General features: G+C 66.8%; 2 protein-coding genes across 2 annotated transcripts in view; one reads left to right on the plus strand and one right to left on the minus strand.

Annotated features, from left to right (window-relative positions):
- Positions 1 to 1,617, plus strand: part of SARDH (sarcosine dehydrogenase) — a 37,534-nt gene extending 35,917 nt beyond the window's left edge. Inside the window, exons 20-21 of the mRNA XM_079790048.1 lie at positions 16 to 151; positions 599 to 1,617. Of these exons, the coding sequence (XP_079646174.1) occupies positions 16 to 151; positions 599 to 724 (262 nt within the window). The 3' untranslated portion in view covers positions 725 to 1,617. The remainder of the gene's footprint in view (positions 1 to 15; positions 152 to 598) is intronic.
- A 2,589-nt stretch (positions 1,618 to 4,206) lies between these two features.
- Positions 4,207 to 15,155, minus strand: DBH (dopamine beta-hydroxylase; the record flags this gene model as incomplete). The annotated part of the gene is made up of 12 exons (XM_079790027.1): positions 4,207 to 4,338; positions 5,162 to 5,321; positions 5,682 to 5,809; positions 6,103 to 6,162; positions 6,674 to 6,712; positions 7,085 to 7,228; positions 7,572 to 7,738; positions 9,576 to 9,678; positions 10,645 to 10,821; positions 11,260 to 11,517; positions 11,788 to 11,934; positions 14,838 to 15,155. The coding sequence occupies 12 exons, from the start codon at positions 15,153 to 15,155 to the stop codon at positions 4,207 to 4,209; spliced, it is 1,833 nt and encodes a 610-aa protein (XP_079646153.1).
- Between the last annotated feature and the right edge of the window lie 425 nt (positions 15,156 to 15,580).

Below are 15,580 nucleotides of genomic sequence, written 5' to 3' on the forward strand. Positions count from 1 at the left end.
CCTTGCGTCTCCCAGGAAAGTGCCCATGTTTGGCCTGGAGGCCATCTGGAGGGACGGCCAGGTGGTGGGCCACGTGCGCAGGGCCGACTTCGGCTTCACCATCGACAAGACCCTCGCCTACGGCTACATCCGGGACCCCAGCGGCGGGCCGGTGAGTCGGGGGTGTTAGCAAGGACCACATGGCAGCTTGGTGGCCGCTGTTTAAGGTGTTGGCTCCCACGGTCTGTCCCTCTGCCCGGGGGCCACGGGGCCACGTGGCCGGGCCGAGAAGCCGCCTCACTCCTTGTGTGTTTTTCATTTTTCCTCCCAGTCCTGAGTGCCGGGAGAAAGGGCTCCCCTAACCCCAGGGCAGAACCCCCAGACCTTCCGTGGGGCCAGCCCTGTGTTATCTCTGCCAGACGTTGGCTCTGTTGGACCCAGGGGCCTGGGGCACAGGATCCCCCCGCTGGGCAGGCCCCTGGTTCAGGGAGGCCCTGCGCAGGGTTGGCTTGCTCGCAGGGGAGGAAGCGAGGCCGAGATCCTGCTCCGAGAAGCAGCAGGTGTGGGCCCAGCACCCACCAGGGAGTCCCAAGTGATGGCGTCTCTCCTCCGCCCCTAGGTCTCCCCGGACTTCGTGAAGAGTGGGGACTACAGCCTGGAGAGGATGGGGGTGGCCTACCCTGCCCGGGCTCACCTGAAATCGCCCTTTGACCCTGACAACAAGAGAGTGAAGGGGATCTATTGACGGGCCTACGGGCAGGGCCCCAGCTGCTCAGGCCGCCAGAGACCTGCCCCCCACCCACCCACGCTCCCATAGGGCCTTTCCCCGTCTTGGGTCCCCCGGGGCCTGCACCACCCTGAGCCCAGGACCTGGGCCCCTGCCAGAGCTTGGTCCCTCCCTGCCCTCAGGCCAGGCCTGCTGACCCGACAGATGTGGATGGAGAGGGTGGGAAGAGGACCCGAGGGCCCAGGCTCTAGTCCCTCCATCCCCCAGACACACCTGTGGCGCCTCGGGCCAGGACCGTGACAGGCTTCCGAGAAGCGCTGAGGAGCGAGCGGACAAGCCCAGCGTGTCCAAGGCGCCCCCGCCCCCCCCCCCCATCGGGGCAGAGCAGGATTGATTAGTAATGTCTGCCTTGGGCACGGTAGGGAAGGCAGCGTGCACGTGCCAGGCGGCACTGGCCCTGATTGAGGTCGCCGGGCGCAGGGCCTGTCCCCGGTCCCAGGGCGGTGGAAAGGCCTTCCTGCCTCCATGGCCCAGTCTTTCACGCGGGCAGCCTTCCGAGAGTCCCAGTGTGGGGTCCTCGCCCGTGCAGACAGGCCATCTCCTGCCTGTTTCCCCAGGCGCTCCTTGATGATCGTGTTTCCGTAAGAACCTGACAGAACCTTCCTGCCTGGGTGGCCTTTGTCCTTGCTGCGTCCTTGTCTCTCTCCTCTGGACCCTGGGGAAGGGCCTGGCCGAGGGCTCTTCTCGGGGCATCTGCCGTGTGGCCCTGCCTCCCTGCCCGGATGGGGTCCGGCTGCCCCACCCGCATGCCCAGCTCCCAGCCCCTCCGCTTGCTCCCCCGCCGGAGGTCATTGCCCTCTGGGCACCCTGGGGGCCAGGCAGCCTCAACAAAGCTGCCCTGCGCGGGTGTGCTTTCCAGTCACCAGGGATCCCCCCCTGGCTCTCCGGGAAGCGGGGGACATGCTCGGGGACAGAGAGGACGGGCCACAGGAGAGCCCCGGGAGCACTGGTGATTGGGGTGCAGCCTGGCCACTCTCGGGGGCTCACACACGGCTTCGGGCTGAGCTGGGGCGGGCCAGGCTAGTCAAGCCGTAGCCAGGGAGGACATTTGGGTCCAGACGGCCTTTGGACAGCTGCTTGGCCTCGTTGCCAGCCCACGGGCTGGGGTACAGGGGCCTCTGGCTTTCCAAGGCCCCGGCGAAGGCCCACCAGAGCCTGGCCTGCTCCCCCCAGGCCTGGCTCCGGCACGGGCCTGGGAGGCCACGCCCCGACAGCCGGGCCTGCCTCGCCGGTCTCTGCAGGTCCTGAGCAGGCCGCGCGATGTTCATCCCACAGCCTGCCTTTCCCGGGGATGCTGAGGACCAGGAGGTCAGACTTGGGTTCTAGTGTGACTCCTTCCTCGGGGCTGAGCTCAGAAACCCATGTTTTGCCCATTTGGGTGTTTGCTGTTCTCCGAGGAGAAACAGCCCTGACCCGCGTGGAGAGGGCTGGGGGTCACGTGCCAGAGGCCATCTTGGGCCGCCTCCCATGCTCCCCTGCCTCATCCTGCTGCAGGAAGTCTGAGCCCAGAGAGGGAAAGCAACTTGCCCAGGGTCCCACAGCAGAGGGAGGAATGGGGCCCTCACTGCACTCTTGCCACCACCCCAACCGTTCAGAAGGTGGGCGAGAGTCTGAGGGGCTTGGCCAGGTAGGCCCTGGCCCTGACAGGTTGTTGGGTAATAAAGGGCCCCCAGGCGTCTGCTTGGTCTTCACAAGGCCTGGGCACGGTGCCTGCTTCCCGAGGAAGGAAGCGGAGGCCAAGGGCCCAGACTGCAGTCAGACCCGGGGCAGCTCCTGGGCTCCCGGCTCCCGCTGGGGACCTCGGCTCCTAACTAGGTGTCTGAGCCTGCGCCTCCCCCATCTGTGGAGCAGAAGCAGCACGCGTGGGTTGGTTCCGTGTGATCACAGGACCAGGGCCAGTGGCAGCTTTGTCAGCAACACGGGGCAGGACGGTCAGGTAGGGCCATGTGGGAGCCAGGGCCTGGGGCACAGGGCGCAGGCAGTGGTCGCTGTGGGTGGCGGAAGGTTCCAGAACTGGGTGTGATTTCCAATCACCATGAATCCTCCAGGGACCCTGGGTGAGCCATTTCTCCCCATTCCCTCTTTGGCGAGACTGGAATAGCACGGTGCCTCCCAGGTGTTTGGGGACAGAATGGTGGTGGCCGGTGAGGGGGAGCTCGGGCAGATGGGCATGGTGGGGTGAGGGGTCTTCTCCTTGGGCCAGGAGACCAGGGCCAGAGGCCTGCCCCACAGGGAGGGCCCCCTCCCAGCCTGTCCTCCCGGCTGTAAGATGAGCAAGGGCGGCGGCTCGGGTCGGTCTGGCATTCCCCACGATCGCCCTGTGACTCGGCGCGGGAAGCGTGATTTATACGACGCAGTGCAGACCGTTGGCTCTGTGTGATGAGTGGCTCGCAGGCCGCTGAGCTGGCGTCTGCTCGGGTGTAAGTGGGGACTCAAGGCCCATCCATCACCCCCTCCCTCCCTCGAGGCTGGGAGGGTTTTGCTGATCTGGCTGAACAGTCTGATCTGTTACTTCCCGCAGAAACCAAGAGCTGAGCTTGGCCTTAACCGGGAGGCAGCTCCGAGGGGAGGGAGGTGGAGGTGGGCAGGGAAGCGAGGCGTGTCCCAGCTCCCCGCAGGGCACAGGGCCACATGGGAAGGAGCTCAGCGAGGCCTCTGGTGGGAGCAAGGCCGCCCTGTGTGTGAGCTTTATTGTCTCCTCAATCGGCACAGTATTGGCCCCATTTCACAGATGAGAAAACTGAGGGGCAGGGAGGTGAGATGGTCCGCCCACATCACACCTGCACTCAGAGGCCAGGGGCTCTAAGGCAGGTCTGATTTATGGGAGGAGAGGGGAACCCGGGGCTGCCAGTCCCATTTCCCCAGGGAGCCGCCCCAGACCCTCGCTGGGATCCTGGCCGTCCGGCCTTCGTGGTGGCGCTGCGGTGAGGGTTTCCCTCTAGGTGGGCGAAACGTCTCTTCACCCTGAAACCAGCTGTTTCCCAGGCGAGTCTCTAAGGGGCGAATCGGCTCGTCCTGCCTCCGTGGGCAGGGAAGCCGCCCACTGCAACGCGCCGCTCTGCAGGGACGCACAAGAGCACGAATGGGCTGGGGGCGGGGTGAGTGCAGTCAGGCGTGGCTCCTGCCCGGGAGGGCTGGTGGCTCCTGGAGACACGGGCAGGGCTTTCGGGGCTCTGGGCTCCAGACCGCCAGCTGGGCTGCCCTTACAGGCCGGGAGGGGCCTTGGTCCGGACGCCCAGGCCTGGCGGGTCCGCCGGGCGCGCTCAGGAGCCTCTGGCCATGCGGGGGGAGGGCGCAGTGGTCTCAGGCAGGGGCACGGTCCGGTCCCTCATCCTGGGCACACAGCTGTGTCGAGGAGGTCTCCACAGAGTGGGGGTGCACAGCACTGGCATGTGCCCACAGGGGTAGCACGGAGGGGGAGCGAGGAGGTGGCCTGCCCCTCAGCCTTGGCCCCCGCTGATGTTGGCCACGGTGGGGCCGGCAGGGCTCAGACCCTGGCTGGCCGGGCACCGAGGGGCGGGCGCTTGCAGCTGGGAGACTATCTTGGGCAGCGGCTGCCGGTCCCATTCCCCCTGCGAGGAAGGGCCACGTGGTAACAGGCGGGAGGGCTGAGGTGGCGCCGCCTCCCAACCATCTTCCCAACAACCCCTTGGCTTCTTGTCCTCACACCAAACTCACCCTCCCCACCCCCGGGGCTGCTGGGAGGGCCTCACTGGAGGTGATCCTGGCACCCCTCCGCCCCACTCACCCTCCCCTCAGAGCCCCGGGTGCAGGCGGCAGCGGCCGCTGTTCCTCCCCCACCGGCTGCCCCACACCCGTCTGTGCCACGTCCACCCCGCCGCCTGGGTGACTGGCAGCCGGCACCGATCGGTGAGCAATTAATCTGGCTCCCAGACGCGCCCAGGAAATGTGCCTCGGGCATCGGCAGAGCGGTCCCACCTGACTCAGCCTGGGGGCTCGGGAGCCGCCTTTGAACCCCAGTGGGCCCCCGAGAAGGAGGGAGACGGGCCCCGTCTCAGACTGCTCCTTCCCACCTGCCCTCCCCTCGCTTTATTTTTAGGCTCCGGGGGAGGTTGCCGGCTCACACCACCGAGATTGGTCCCGTGATGTGATGTGATGGCGCCCAGGAGCCGGGAGCCCCCTGCCCACGTGGGTGCTGTCGGCTCCTCCCACTGCAGGTTCCTCCCTCCATGGGCTGGCTGGCTGTCTAACGGTTCTGTGTGAGGGCTCCTTGCCAGCTGCTTGGAGGGGCGCCTGTCACCCCACACGGGGGTCCTCGGGGCCCGGGGCTGATGCGGGCACAGAGGGGTAGGCAGCTGCAGGACCTGCTGCGGGAGGCCCCGGGCGAGCGAGGCCCAGGGGGCCAGCACACGGGGCACGCGCAGTGGGGCGCACCTGGAAGCGCACAGCCGAGGACTTGTTGCAGTGCATGTCGAGGGGCGCGAAGCCATACAGGGCCTGCAGCACGCTGCGGCTGAAGGAGTTCCAGGGCACCGAGGCGAACTGCTGGGGCACCGAGGCCTGGGGGCAGGTGCACACCTCCTCGCTGTTGAAACTGGCGGCGGGAGGGAGCGGCCGTCAGGTGCAGGTGGGGCAAGGAGACACCCCCTGCAGATGGGGTGGGGTCCCCGGAGTGGCCCTCAGGGCGCCTCCTCCCCAGCAGGGCTCCTTTGGGGTGCCTCACGGGCTGTGGTGGCCCCGCCTCCACGCCAGGATGGGGAACAGCTTCCTCCCCTGCCACCTTGGACGGCTGGGCCGGGGTGCTTCTCAGGCCACGTCTGGGCTCGGCAGGAAGGGGGGGGGTCCCATTGCTGATGCCTGCCACGCCTCCCCTGCTCTGAGGACCTGGCCCGGTCCCGCACTCCCCCGCCGGCTGCAGGGCCTGGGGGGGCGGGGGGGTCCCGCCCGCCGTCACCTGTTGACGAGGTGGAAGTACTTGCGCAGGAAGCCGGCGTCCACGGCGCTCTTGCACAGCTCCAGCTGCGTCTGCGGGTAGTAGTGCACGTAGTTGACGCACATCTCCTCCAGGATGCCGAAGCCGCCCTGCGGGCAGGAGACGCTGTGGCTCGCCCCGCGGACGCCCACCCCGCAGCGCGTCCTTTGGGTCAGCGCCTTCGTTCATTCTTCCGTCCGTTCCCTCCCTCATTCCGCTACCCAGCGGTCCCAGTGGGTCTCTGCGCCACACTTGATCGAATGAATGAGGGGGCACCCCTGCCCCCCAGCAGCCTCCTCCCCAGGTGAGGAAAGGCGTCCTCTTGAAAGTGCAGACAGTCCGAACGCGAAGCCCCAGGCGGCAGGGGCTCCGGGGCCGGGGGGCAGGGAGAAGTCGGACTTACCACGGTGGCCAGCTCCCTGTCTTCCGTGTTGTACGTACAGGAAGTGATCAGCACGTCCCCCTGTGAGCCGAGCCGACAGAGGCCCGTCAGCCTGCCCACCTGGGGTGACAGGTGCTCGGGGCCCACGCTCACATGGGACTGGGCCACAGCACGTGTGGTCATGGGCCCACACCTGAGGGTCACACGCTGAGTGTCCAGGCGTGACCGCGCCTCGGCTTCCATGCCCCCTCGTCCGCCAGCCACGGGCAGGCGGCTGGTGGTTCCGGGCCTGCCGGCCGGGTCCCAGCCCTCGGTGAACGTGGGCCAGGCCCCCGTGGCCCGGGCTCCCTGGGCGTGACCAGAAGCCCCGCGGGCGACCTCCACGCCCTCAGCTCCCTCTGCGGCTCTCGGGCTTTGGGGTCGGCTGACCCCGAGTGCCGTCTGTCCCAACCCCTCTGAGCTCAGGGGCCTCGCCGTGGGACAGCCCAGCCCCCGCTGTGTGGACACGGAGGGACCTTTGCATGCCCCCCACCCCCGGTGCTGTCTGTGTCTCCGGCCCTCCCGGCCTCCGTGGCCCTGGCCGGGCACTCACTGGATGGACGGACACGATCTTCTTCAGCATGCGGATCTCCTGGAGGGGAGAGCAGGGGGCGGAGGGAAGGGGGACCTCAGCTGGACCCACTCCAGCCACCCCCTGGCCCTCTGGGGTGTAGGTTCGTCCCAGCCCCTTGGGGGAGCCAGGCCTGGCTGAGTTTGGTTTCTGCCGGAGGGATTGAAACAGGACAGATGCTACCACTGGGCCGCCTGGGTCCCCCAGATCCGCATCGGCCACAGGCCAGCATCCCCCCGATCCTTCCCTTAGAGTAAATCCCGGGGGGAGGGCTGGCCACTGCACCCCCGCCAGGCGTCTGGGCCTGGCCCAGGACAAGGAGCCCCGGGACGGGGGTGTTTCTGTGGCTGTTGGGAGAGAGAAGGTCAGACAGGGCGGGGCGGGGGTCCCCACCTGGAAGTGGGGGCTGTAGTGGTCGTCCCTGTTCACAATGGCCCTCTCCCGGCCGTCCCGGGCCAGCACGGTGACCACCTTGCGCCCGGTCAGGTGCGTGTGCAGCTGGGAGGCAAAGATGTGGATCCCCGAGGGAGGCAGGGCCTGCGGGGGCGCCGGTCAGGGCCTGACCATGTGGGGACTTGGGCCGCTGCCCTCCACCTGCTGCCGGCACCGACCGCGGCACGGGGCAGCGAGGCCGAGAGCGTCCCAGGACGTGAGCATTCCCGGCCTCACCCTTCTCCCAGCATTAACACCCCCCCGCCCCCGTCAGGAAACCAGGGGGCTGCGCTGTCCGAGAGAAGGACGCCCTTGTGGGGACAGCCAGTTCTTCCTGAGCAGCCTGGGGCCCCGGAGCCTCCGGCCCTCGAGGAGGACGGTCCCCGGGACGGAGTCCCTGGAAAGGCAGCCCCCTGGCAGGGACCCCGCGGGCCAGGCCGGCGCTCACCAGCTGCGTGCACTTGTCCGTGCAGTAGCCCGTGAGCACGAAGGCCGCCTCCTGTGGGGGGATGGCCATCACGGGCGTGTACACCAGGCCCAGCTCCATGATGCCCGCGTCGAAGCGCCGCAGCGTGGCCGTGTAGTACAGGCGTATGCCCGACGAGTCCCGCCGGCCTGGGAGGGGGCGAGGGGTGAGCCAAGGTCCCCGCCCCTTTGGCAGGCTGACCCCCGCTGCCCTGAGGCAGGAGGAATGGTCAGCCCGCCCCTGTCCCAGCCTGTAGCATGGGCCTGTGACCCCACACCGTTCACACCAGGAGGCAGACACTTGGTCAGCAGTGTGCTGGGTGCTCTCAGGCAAGTCGCTGCCCCTCTCTGGGCCTCAGCTCAAAGCCAAGGGCCTCGTCCTAAGACCTCAGTGCTTCTACCCAGCGCGGTCCAGCCACCCCTGCCCGCTCTCCTTGAAGTTGCTCATCGGGGAGTTCAGCGCCCTGGGCAGCCTCCCGGCGGTCACACGAGGGTGTGGGTCAGAGGTCCGGGGACACTGCCACCCACAGGCCCCACCACACGACCTTTGGCCTCGTCACCTGTCTCCTGCCCTTCCCTCCCTGGAATTGGTCAGTGACTGGGTCCTGAGGACTTTGGGTGGAGCGTCGGGAGGGTCCCGTGGAGAAAAAAGGGGGGGCTGGATGACCCTAGGAATGCACAGCAGAGCTGGGAGGTGGGTGGAGAGCCCAGGTAACAGAGTATTCGTCCCCAATTTACAGACGTGGAAACGGAGGCTCAGAGCCCAAGATCGCAGGCCTGGGACGTGGCCGAGATGGGAACGGAGCCAGGGCCTTGGTGGGGGCCGGGGGCTCCCGCTCTTGCTCGGAGGTGAAGCCAAGAACGCCTCCTGCCTCTGCCCCCTGCCTCCCTACTCCATGCCCCCCAGCCCGCAACTCGGGGTGCACACTTAGCCCTGCACCGCGCTGACTGCGTCCGAGGATGACAAAGTGAGGGAGATGCGCTGGCTCGCGCGCAGCGGGATGGATGACGAGATCACGGTGGATTCTGATATTTATAGGAAAGCAGCCGCTTCCAGATTTGTGGAGTGACAGGCGCGTCCCTATATCTGGTGACGGGTCCATAAATACACCCCGAGAATCAGGAGCAGACAGACTTCCCTGGCGTGTCCGTCAGGCGTTCTCAGAAACCCATTAGCTTCCCGGCCTCAGTGAGCACTAAATCCTGTCTCCCGCGAAGGCTCGCTGATGTATGCCCTTCTCTGTGCGCGGCCATCATTCCCGCGCGGGGGAGTCGGCTGTGCGCCAGGAAGAGTCACGTGGGAGGTGAGCAGATCGGCAGGGTGAGGGTCACCATCTCCCCCCCCCGCCCGCCCCTCACGGGTCACACAACTAGGGAGGGCGGGCTGGGCCCGGCCTGGGGCTGACAGTCTGATCTCTCACGCTATTTCTGCTCCCACGTCCTTGAGCCACCTGGTCGGCACACCCCAACTCTCGCTCCTGCTCTGGCTGGCCCTGCAGAGTGAGCCCAGGGTGCGGGAGAAGGGCGGGCGTTTACTCCTCCGACCCAACATCCACCGGATCCTTACAGCTCTGCTCTCAGACCAGCCTGGCTCAGTTCCAGAGCCGGCCCGTCCCGGCCAGGCTGCGTGCCCTTGGAGACCACCGCGGCCCAGAGCCAGGCTTCTTGGCTCCCAGGTCCCTCCTCACTTTGTGGCCTCGTGGGTCCCTACACTCTGGGCCTTAATTCCCTCATCTGCAAAATGGGTACACAGGAACCTCTACCTGCCTGTGCCAGGGGCTGGTGTCTGGGACAGTGCCGTGTCCCTGGTGCTCAGCCAGCCCCGCAAGGCCCGGTCCCGGAGACGGACAGCGAGCAGTGAAGGAGAGAGGCGAGAGGGATGCGTGCCCTGTGGGTCACAGCAGGAGGCCAGACTTTGCAGGGTGGGGGAGTCCAGCGCCGAGGGGAAGGCAGAGGTGGGCCCCAGAGAAACAGCTCGAGCTCCTACCTTGTATCTTGCGCGGGTTGTGGTAGTGAACTTCCAGGCGGAGAAACCTGGAGGACCCGGCGCCCCCGAAAGCAAGGCCTGCTTCCTCCGGGTAGTAGAAGGCCTGCAGGGAGCGGAGGGAGTGGGCTGGGCGTTAGGACAGCAGCCCTGGCAGACAGACCGGGGCCCCAGGGGGTCCCGGGTGGCAAACCCACTTGACTGTTGGGGCTGAGCTGCAGGGGGTGGGGCCTGAGCTGCAGGGGGTGGGGCTGAGCCGCAGGGGGAGGAGCTTAGCTGCAGGGGGTGGGGCTGAGCCACAGGGGGTGGGGCTGAGCCGCAGAGGGAGGAGCTGAGCTGCAGGGGGTGGGGCTGAGCCACAGGGGGTGGGGCCTGAGCTACAGGGGGTGGGGCCTGAGCTACAGGGGGTGAGGCCTGAGCTACAGGGGGTGAGGCCTGAGCTACAGGGGGTGGGGCTGAGCCACAGGGGGTGGGGCTGAGCTGCAGGGGGAGGAGCTGAGTTGCAGGGGGTGGGGCTGAGCCACAGGGGGTGGGCCTGAGCTGCAGGGGGTGGGGCTGAGCTGCAGGGGGTGAGGCCTGAGCTACAGGGGGTGGGGCTGAGCTGCAGGGGGAGGAGCTTAGCTGCAGGGGGCAGGGCTGAGCTGCAGGGGGTGGGGCCGAGCTGCAGGGGTGTTGGTGGGGCAGCGGATTAGAACAATGCTCTCAGCGCCAGTGCACACGATGTTCTTGGACTCGGGGCGGGGGTGGGGTGCTGGTGCCCCTCGGCCAGCCTGCCCGGCCCCTGGCTGGCCCCTCTGCATGTGGAGGTAAGCCCCACGGTGCAGCCCAGGGCGGCTGCGACACCTGCCCGTCACCCGGGACCCCCCAGTGCACAAACCCTCTGCGGCCAGCGGACCCGGGGTCAGTACCACAGAGCACACAGCTCGGGGGCTTCTGGGAAAAGTTCCGCGGCTCCCAGGACGGGATGGGGCCGCGCACAGGCCTTGGGGACTTGGGGGTGGCAGCACCCGGCGGAGCCCCCGTCGTGGGGCCTCTCGGGGAAGTGGGGACACCAGTGTGGAGGGTGCCGCACCTTGGCGCCCAGGGCCCAGGCGGCCAGCACGTGGCGGCAGTAGTTGAGGCGCTCCGGCTTCATCTTGGAGTCGCAGGGCCCGCTGAAGTGGGGGAAGCTCTGGAAGCCGGCCGCGCACTGGAACACCTCCATGTGGTGCACCAGCGCCTCGTTGCCCACGGTGACGATGGGCTCGTACTGCGGGGTGGAGGGGACACCGGGTCGGGGGCAGTGGACACCGCCCGCACACCTGCCCACCCACTGGGAGGTGCTCAGAGCAATTGCGCTCTGAGTTAAGCTGCTTTTAAATGAAGGGGGACGTGGCCTGACAGACAGACGGCCATTCCAGTCCCAGGGGAAGAAGCAGAACTCGGTATCAGTTGCCTTGGTCCAGGCTGGGAGCTGGGGTGCGAGGCCCTGGGAGCTGGGGTGCGAGGCCCTGGGAGCTGGGGTGCGATGGATCAGACCACACTTGCGGCTTCAGGAAGATCAGGTGCCCAGGGTTCAGGACACCTGGTTCAACCAGGACCTCGGACAGCTCCAGGGACAGGGAGGGCTCCAGGGACAGGGACTGCTCTGCAGGCCCCCAGGCAGCAGCCTCCCCCCCTCCCCCCCCCCCCCCCCCCCGCCACGTACCATGACGATGTGGTGCCGGGGGAAGTCTGGGGGGAGCTCGGTCATGTAGCACCAGTAGGTGGTCTCCTGGCCGGGGATGAGGACGTCGGGGGCGCGGACCTCCATGGTGCGCACGTCGGCGGGCAGGGCCGGGATGGAGATGTTGGGTTTCAGCAGCTGCACCCTCTGCAGCCCGGTCCGCAGGCCCGAGGTGTTGATGGCCTCCAGCGACGAGAAGGGCTGCTCCAGGATCCCGTACACCAGGTGGACGGTGCCGTCCTGCGGCCGAGGCAGAGTGGCCATCGTCCAGGCGGACCCCAGAGCAGGGCTCCTGGTCACCTGGGGACGCCGGGCCCCTGCCCGCCCTGCCTGGCAGGTGGCATGCCTGGCACTGACCAAGAAGGCAGCTGCCAGCCCCGCTGGTGCTGGATGGAGCAGGCATAGAAAGTTCTAGTGGCTGCGAGCTGGAGGTCACAGGCAGACGGGGGCAGGGGCTGGGCTGGCTCTCTCACGTGCTGCCGTGAGCGCAAACCCAGGCCCACCACCCACCTCGATGAGGTAGTCCCGGGGGTCGCAGGTGCTGAAGGGCCTCCGGAACAGTAGGCTCAGGCCCTGCGGGGTCCTCTGGGCCTGCAGCAGCTGGTAGTCCTGCTGGGCGTCCAGGTGGACCTGTCCCTTCTGGTCGCTCCAGGCGTCCTGCAGGGACAGGACGGGCTGGGGGCGCTGGGGGCAGGGACAGGACGGGCTGGGAGCGAAGGCTCCTGCCCACAGCGCAGGGCGCACGGGCCCTGTGGGGCCGGGGTCTGGCCGGGGTTAGGGGCTCACTCCACGTCCTGTCTCCCTTCCCCTGGGACCTGGAAGCAGGGCTCTCAGAGGCCAGCGGGGCTCCGGGGCTGGTTATGTGGTATTGTAAATCAGCGAGCTAGGCACAAGACGCCTTAACGCGCCAATTAATTAGGGGTCTCCATTAACGCCAGCGGGCCCAGAGGGAGGCGTCTCCCGAATCTCTGAGCAAAGACATGGAGGACGTTTTCCCTATTTATACCTTCCGAGCTCTTTGCAGCTTTGACAAAAGAACTCTGTGTGAGTTATTTTTGCAGACAGCTCGTAATCCTGGGTACATAATGAACAAACACTGGGCCTGAGAACATGGGAATAGTATCAGTATTCGTCTGTTACATTAGATGGCTAGCTTGCAAGGTCAGACAGCTGGATTTGTATCTTTTTCTATTATTCAGACTAGAACGGTTATTTCACAGAATAAGGGACTGTCTAAAAAGAACAGAGCTGACCCACAGAACAAGGGACTGTCTGAGAATGGCCGAGGAGTTAAAATGTCCGCTTTAAACAGCCCTTTTCCCAAGGAGGGGTTATGTGCGTCAGTCAGTCCCGCACCTCCAGGCGGACCCGGGAGTCTTCCTGCTAAGAAGGTGCCATGACTGGGAAGAGGCCTCAGACAAACAGCACCCCCACCGGCCCGCGGGGGGCGGGTCATGACGGCCCGTGGAGCGTGGAGGGGAGACGGCAGAGGGCTGTCGGGCGGCGAGAGAGGCCGGGCACAGTGCTCAGGAGGCCCCCGGCTCACGTGCCTGTCCTGTGCTCCTGCTCCCCCGAGAGTGGGCACCCCTGAACCCCACGCCTGGGCGTCTTGCTCCCCTTGCCCCGTCCTCCCCTCCTCGCTCGGAGAGGGTAAACTGAGGCCGGGGAGGAAACGGACCGGCTGCATTCCCCCAGATGTTAAGCAGACCTGGCTGACCCCGCCCCACCCCCAGCTGCTTCCCTTGCACCAGGGGCTCCAGCCAGAGCGGGGGCGCGTGTGGGGGGGGCGTCTGGGAGGGACAGCCTTCCCCACCCAGGGCCTCTGTTCCGCTCACGGGGCGCCTTGGCCTCAGGACCTGTTTTCCTGCTCCCGGGCCGTCGCTGTCGTCTTCGTTTCCCTGAGAGAAAAGCTGCCCACGACTGTGCACAGCGTCCCAGGAGAAACGCGCCGCCACCGCGGTGTGTGTGTGTGTGTGTGTGTGTGAGTGTGTGTGAGTGTGAGTGTGTGTGTGTGTGAGTGTGTGTGAGTGTGAGTGTGTGTGTGTGTGTGTGAGTGTGTGTGTGTGTGAGTGTGTGTGAGTGTGAGTGTGTGTGTGTGTGTGAGTGTGTGTATGTGTGAGTGTGTGTGTGAGTGTGTGTGTGTGAGTGTGTGTGTGTGAGTGTGTGTGGTGTGTGAGTGTGTGTGAGTGTGTGTGTGTGAGAGTGTGTGTGAGTGTGTGAGTGTGAGTGTGTGTGTGTGGTGTGTGTGAGTGTGTGTGTGAGAGTGTGTGTGAGTGTGTGTGAGTGTGTGTGAGTGTGGCGGGGGGGCGGGGGCTCGCAGGACTCCTGCTAAACGGAGGCAGGAAGTTGGCGGGTGATGCTGGGCTGGGAACCTAGAAAGTGGTTGTTGAACATCTTGCCGGAGGAGGAAAACAGGCCTGACGTTTGTTTGCAGAGGAATTTGTTGTGCAAATGAATCCTGCGGCGCGGGAGGGAGAGGCCCGCTCACTTGGCAGCCGCTGTGCCGCCCGGAGGAGCGCGTGCTCGGCACGGGGCTGCGTGACCCCCAGCTACCGAGCGCCCTCGTCGTGGGAGGCGGGCGGCCCCGGGGCCAGCCCTGCCCCAACCAGGCAGCTCCGGCCCAGCCACCTGGGCGCCCCACGCAGCTCCCCAGCCGCGGGCCTCACTTGTGAACCCAGCAGCGTACCTGCCTGCAGGGCCGGCACGGGCACCGGGGGGAGCTTAGTCGGGGACCAGAAATATCAGCCATTGTCAGGTGGTGTCACCCACAAACACCCGCAGGAGCGGAAGGAGATTCTCCCCGGCCTTCCGAGGACAGGCCGGGCTCCCCCTCCTGACTCAGCACTCCCGCCCGCTCCCCCACGCCATGGGGTAAGCGTCCCTCTGTGCACAGATAAAGAAAGGACGTTCTGACTTCAGAGACTTCCCGTCTTCCTGTGTCTGTTTCTGGGGAGAGAGGGGTTTGTGCTGAGGGAGACCCTGGTGGCAGGCCAGCCAGGGAGGGGGCGGGAGGGGGGCTCAGGACAGGGGCTGGGCCCCCCCAGGACCTCCCTTCAATTTGTGGAGGCCCCAACGTTGCTCCAGTTCAAAAGGAAACCTCCCCCTTCCTCCACCCTCTGCAGCAAGAACGGCTGCTTTTCCAAGGCCAGGGGTCCAGCGCTCCGCCGTGGGGGCCGCGCCTGCTCGGTGGACCTGCCTGTGCAAACCTAGTCCGGCCAGCGCCGCGTCCTGGGCCCGGGGTGCACGCGGCCCTGCGCCTGGTCATGTGCGAGGGTGTGGGTGCCCGGACGTCGTTCGTGTGAGTGGAGGGTGTGGGGTCTGCGCCCGGGTGGGCGTGGAGTAGACGCGCTCATGCGGCTGCCTGTCCTGCCCTGCGGCTGCGCTCCTCGGGCACGGGCGTCCTGTAGCTTGGGGTGCAGTGAGGGCCCCCGGAGAGCATCTATTTCTCATTCTTCCCGCAGGTTGGCGCGCTTGGGACACAGGGTTCAGGAGGTGGAGTGTAGGAGGGAGGCCAGCGGGGGGCTGGGCAGGGGCAGGCTCAGGGCGGAGGAGAGACTCACCGCAAAGTAGGCGCGGTCCCCGTTCGTCCAGAGCACGGCCAGGTCGGCGTTCTCCATCTCCCCGCGGTCCGACATCCCAAACAGGACCCCGGCCTTGAGCTCGCGCACCAGCAGCTGGAAGTAGACGGTCTCGTGCGCGTAGCTGACGTTCCAGGAGAGTTCCAGGGTCCCCTCGGGGTCCAGGGGGATGCGGTAGGGGAAGGGGCTCTCGGGGGGCCCCGAGCCCTGCAGCGCGGCCACCAGGATGACCAGGAACACGGCCACCGCCGTGCCGTACATGGAGGCGGCCTCGCGCATGCTGGGGCTGGGGACCTGCATGGCTGGGCGCTCGGCCGCCCCACCTGGCCCTTTATGTCCCGGCCCTCGCGGGGGCTGGGCCCAGGCGGCCGCCGTAATCACATTTGTCTGCCGGGGAATTGAATTGTCCGGTTGACCCTCCCACCTGCTTGTGCCCCGGGCCAAACGCTCTGCCTCCCTGGCTCCCCTAATTGGCACTGATGGGGGCATGGACACCGTCAGCGGGAATTGGAGCAGACTGGTGAGGGGTCGCCGCCGGGGAGGGCCGCTCCCTGCAGCCAGCCAGCCTTTCGCGTGCCCTCCCGCCAGGCACCCCCTGACCACCCGGCAGGCCGTCCCGTCCTGTCCCCCCCCCCCCCCCCCCCCAGCCAACGGATGGGCCCCGTGCCGCCCCATTAGTGGATGGGCAGACTGAGACCCCAAAGTTATCTCCGAGGTGGCAGTGA

Source organism: Cnephaeus nilssonii, assembly GCF_951640355.1.
Source record: "Cnephaeus nilssonii genome assembly, chromosome: 14".
Lineage (NCBI taxonomy): Eukaryota > Metazoa > Chordata > Mammalia > Chiroptera > Vespertilionidae > Cnephaeus > Cnephaeus nilssonii.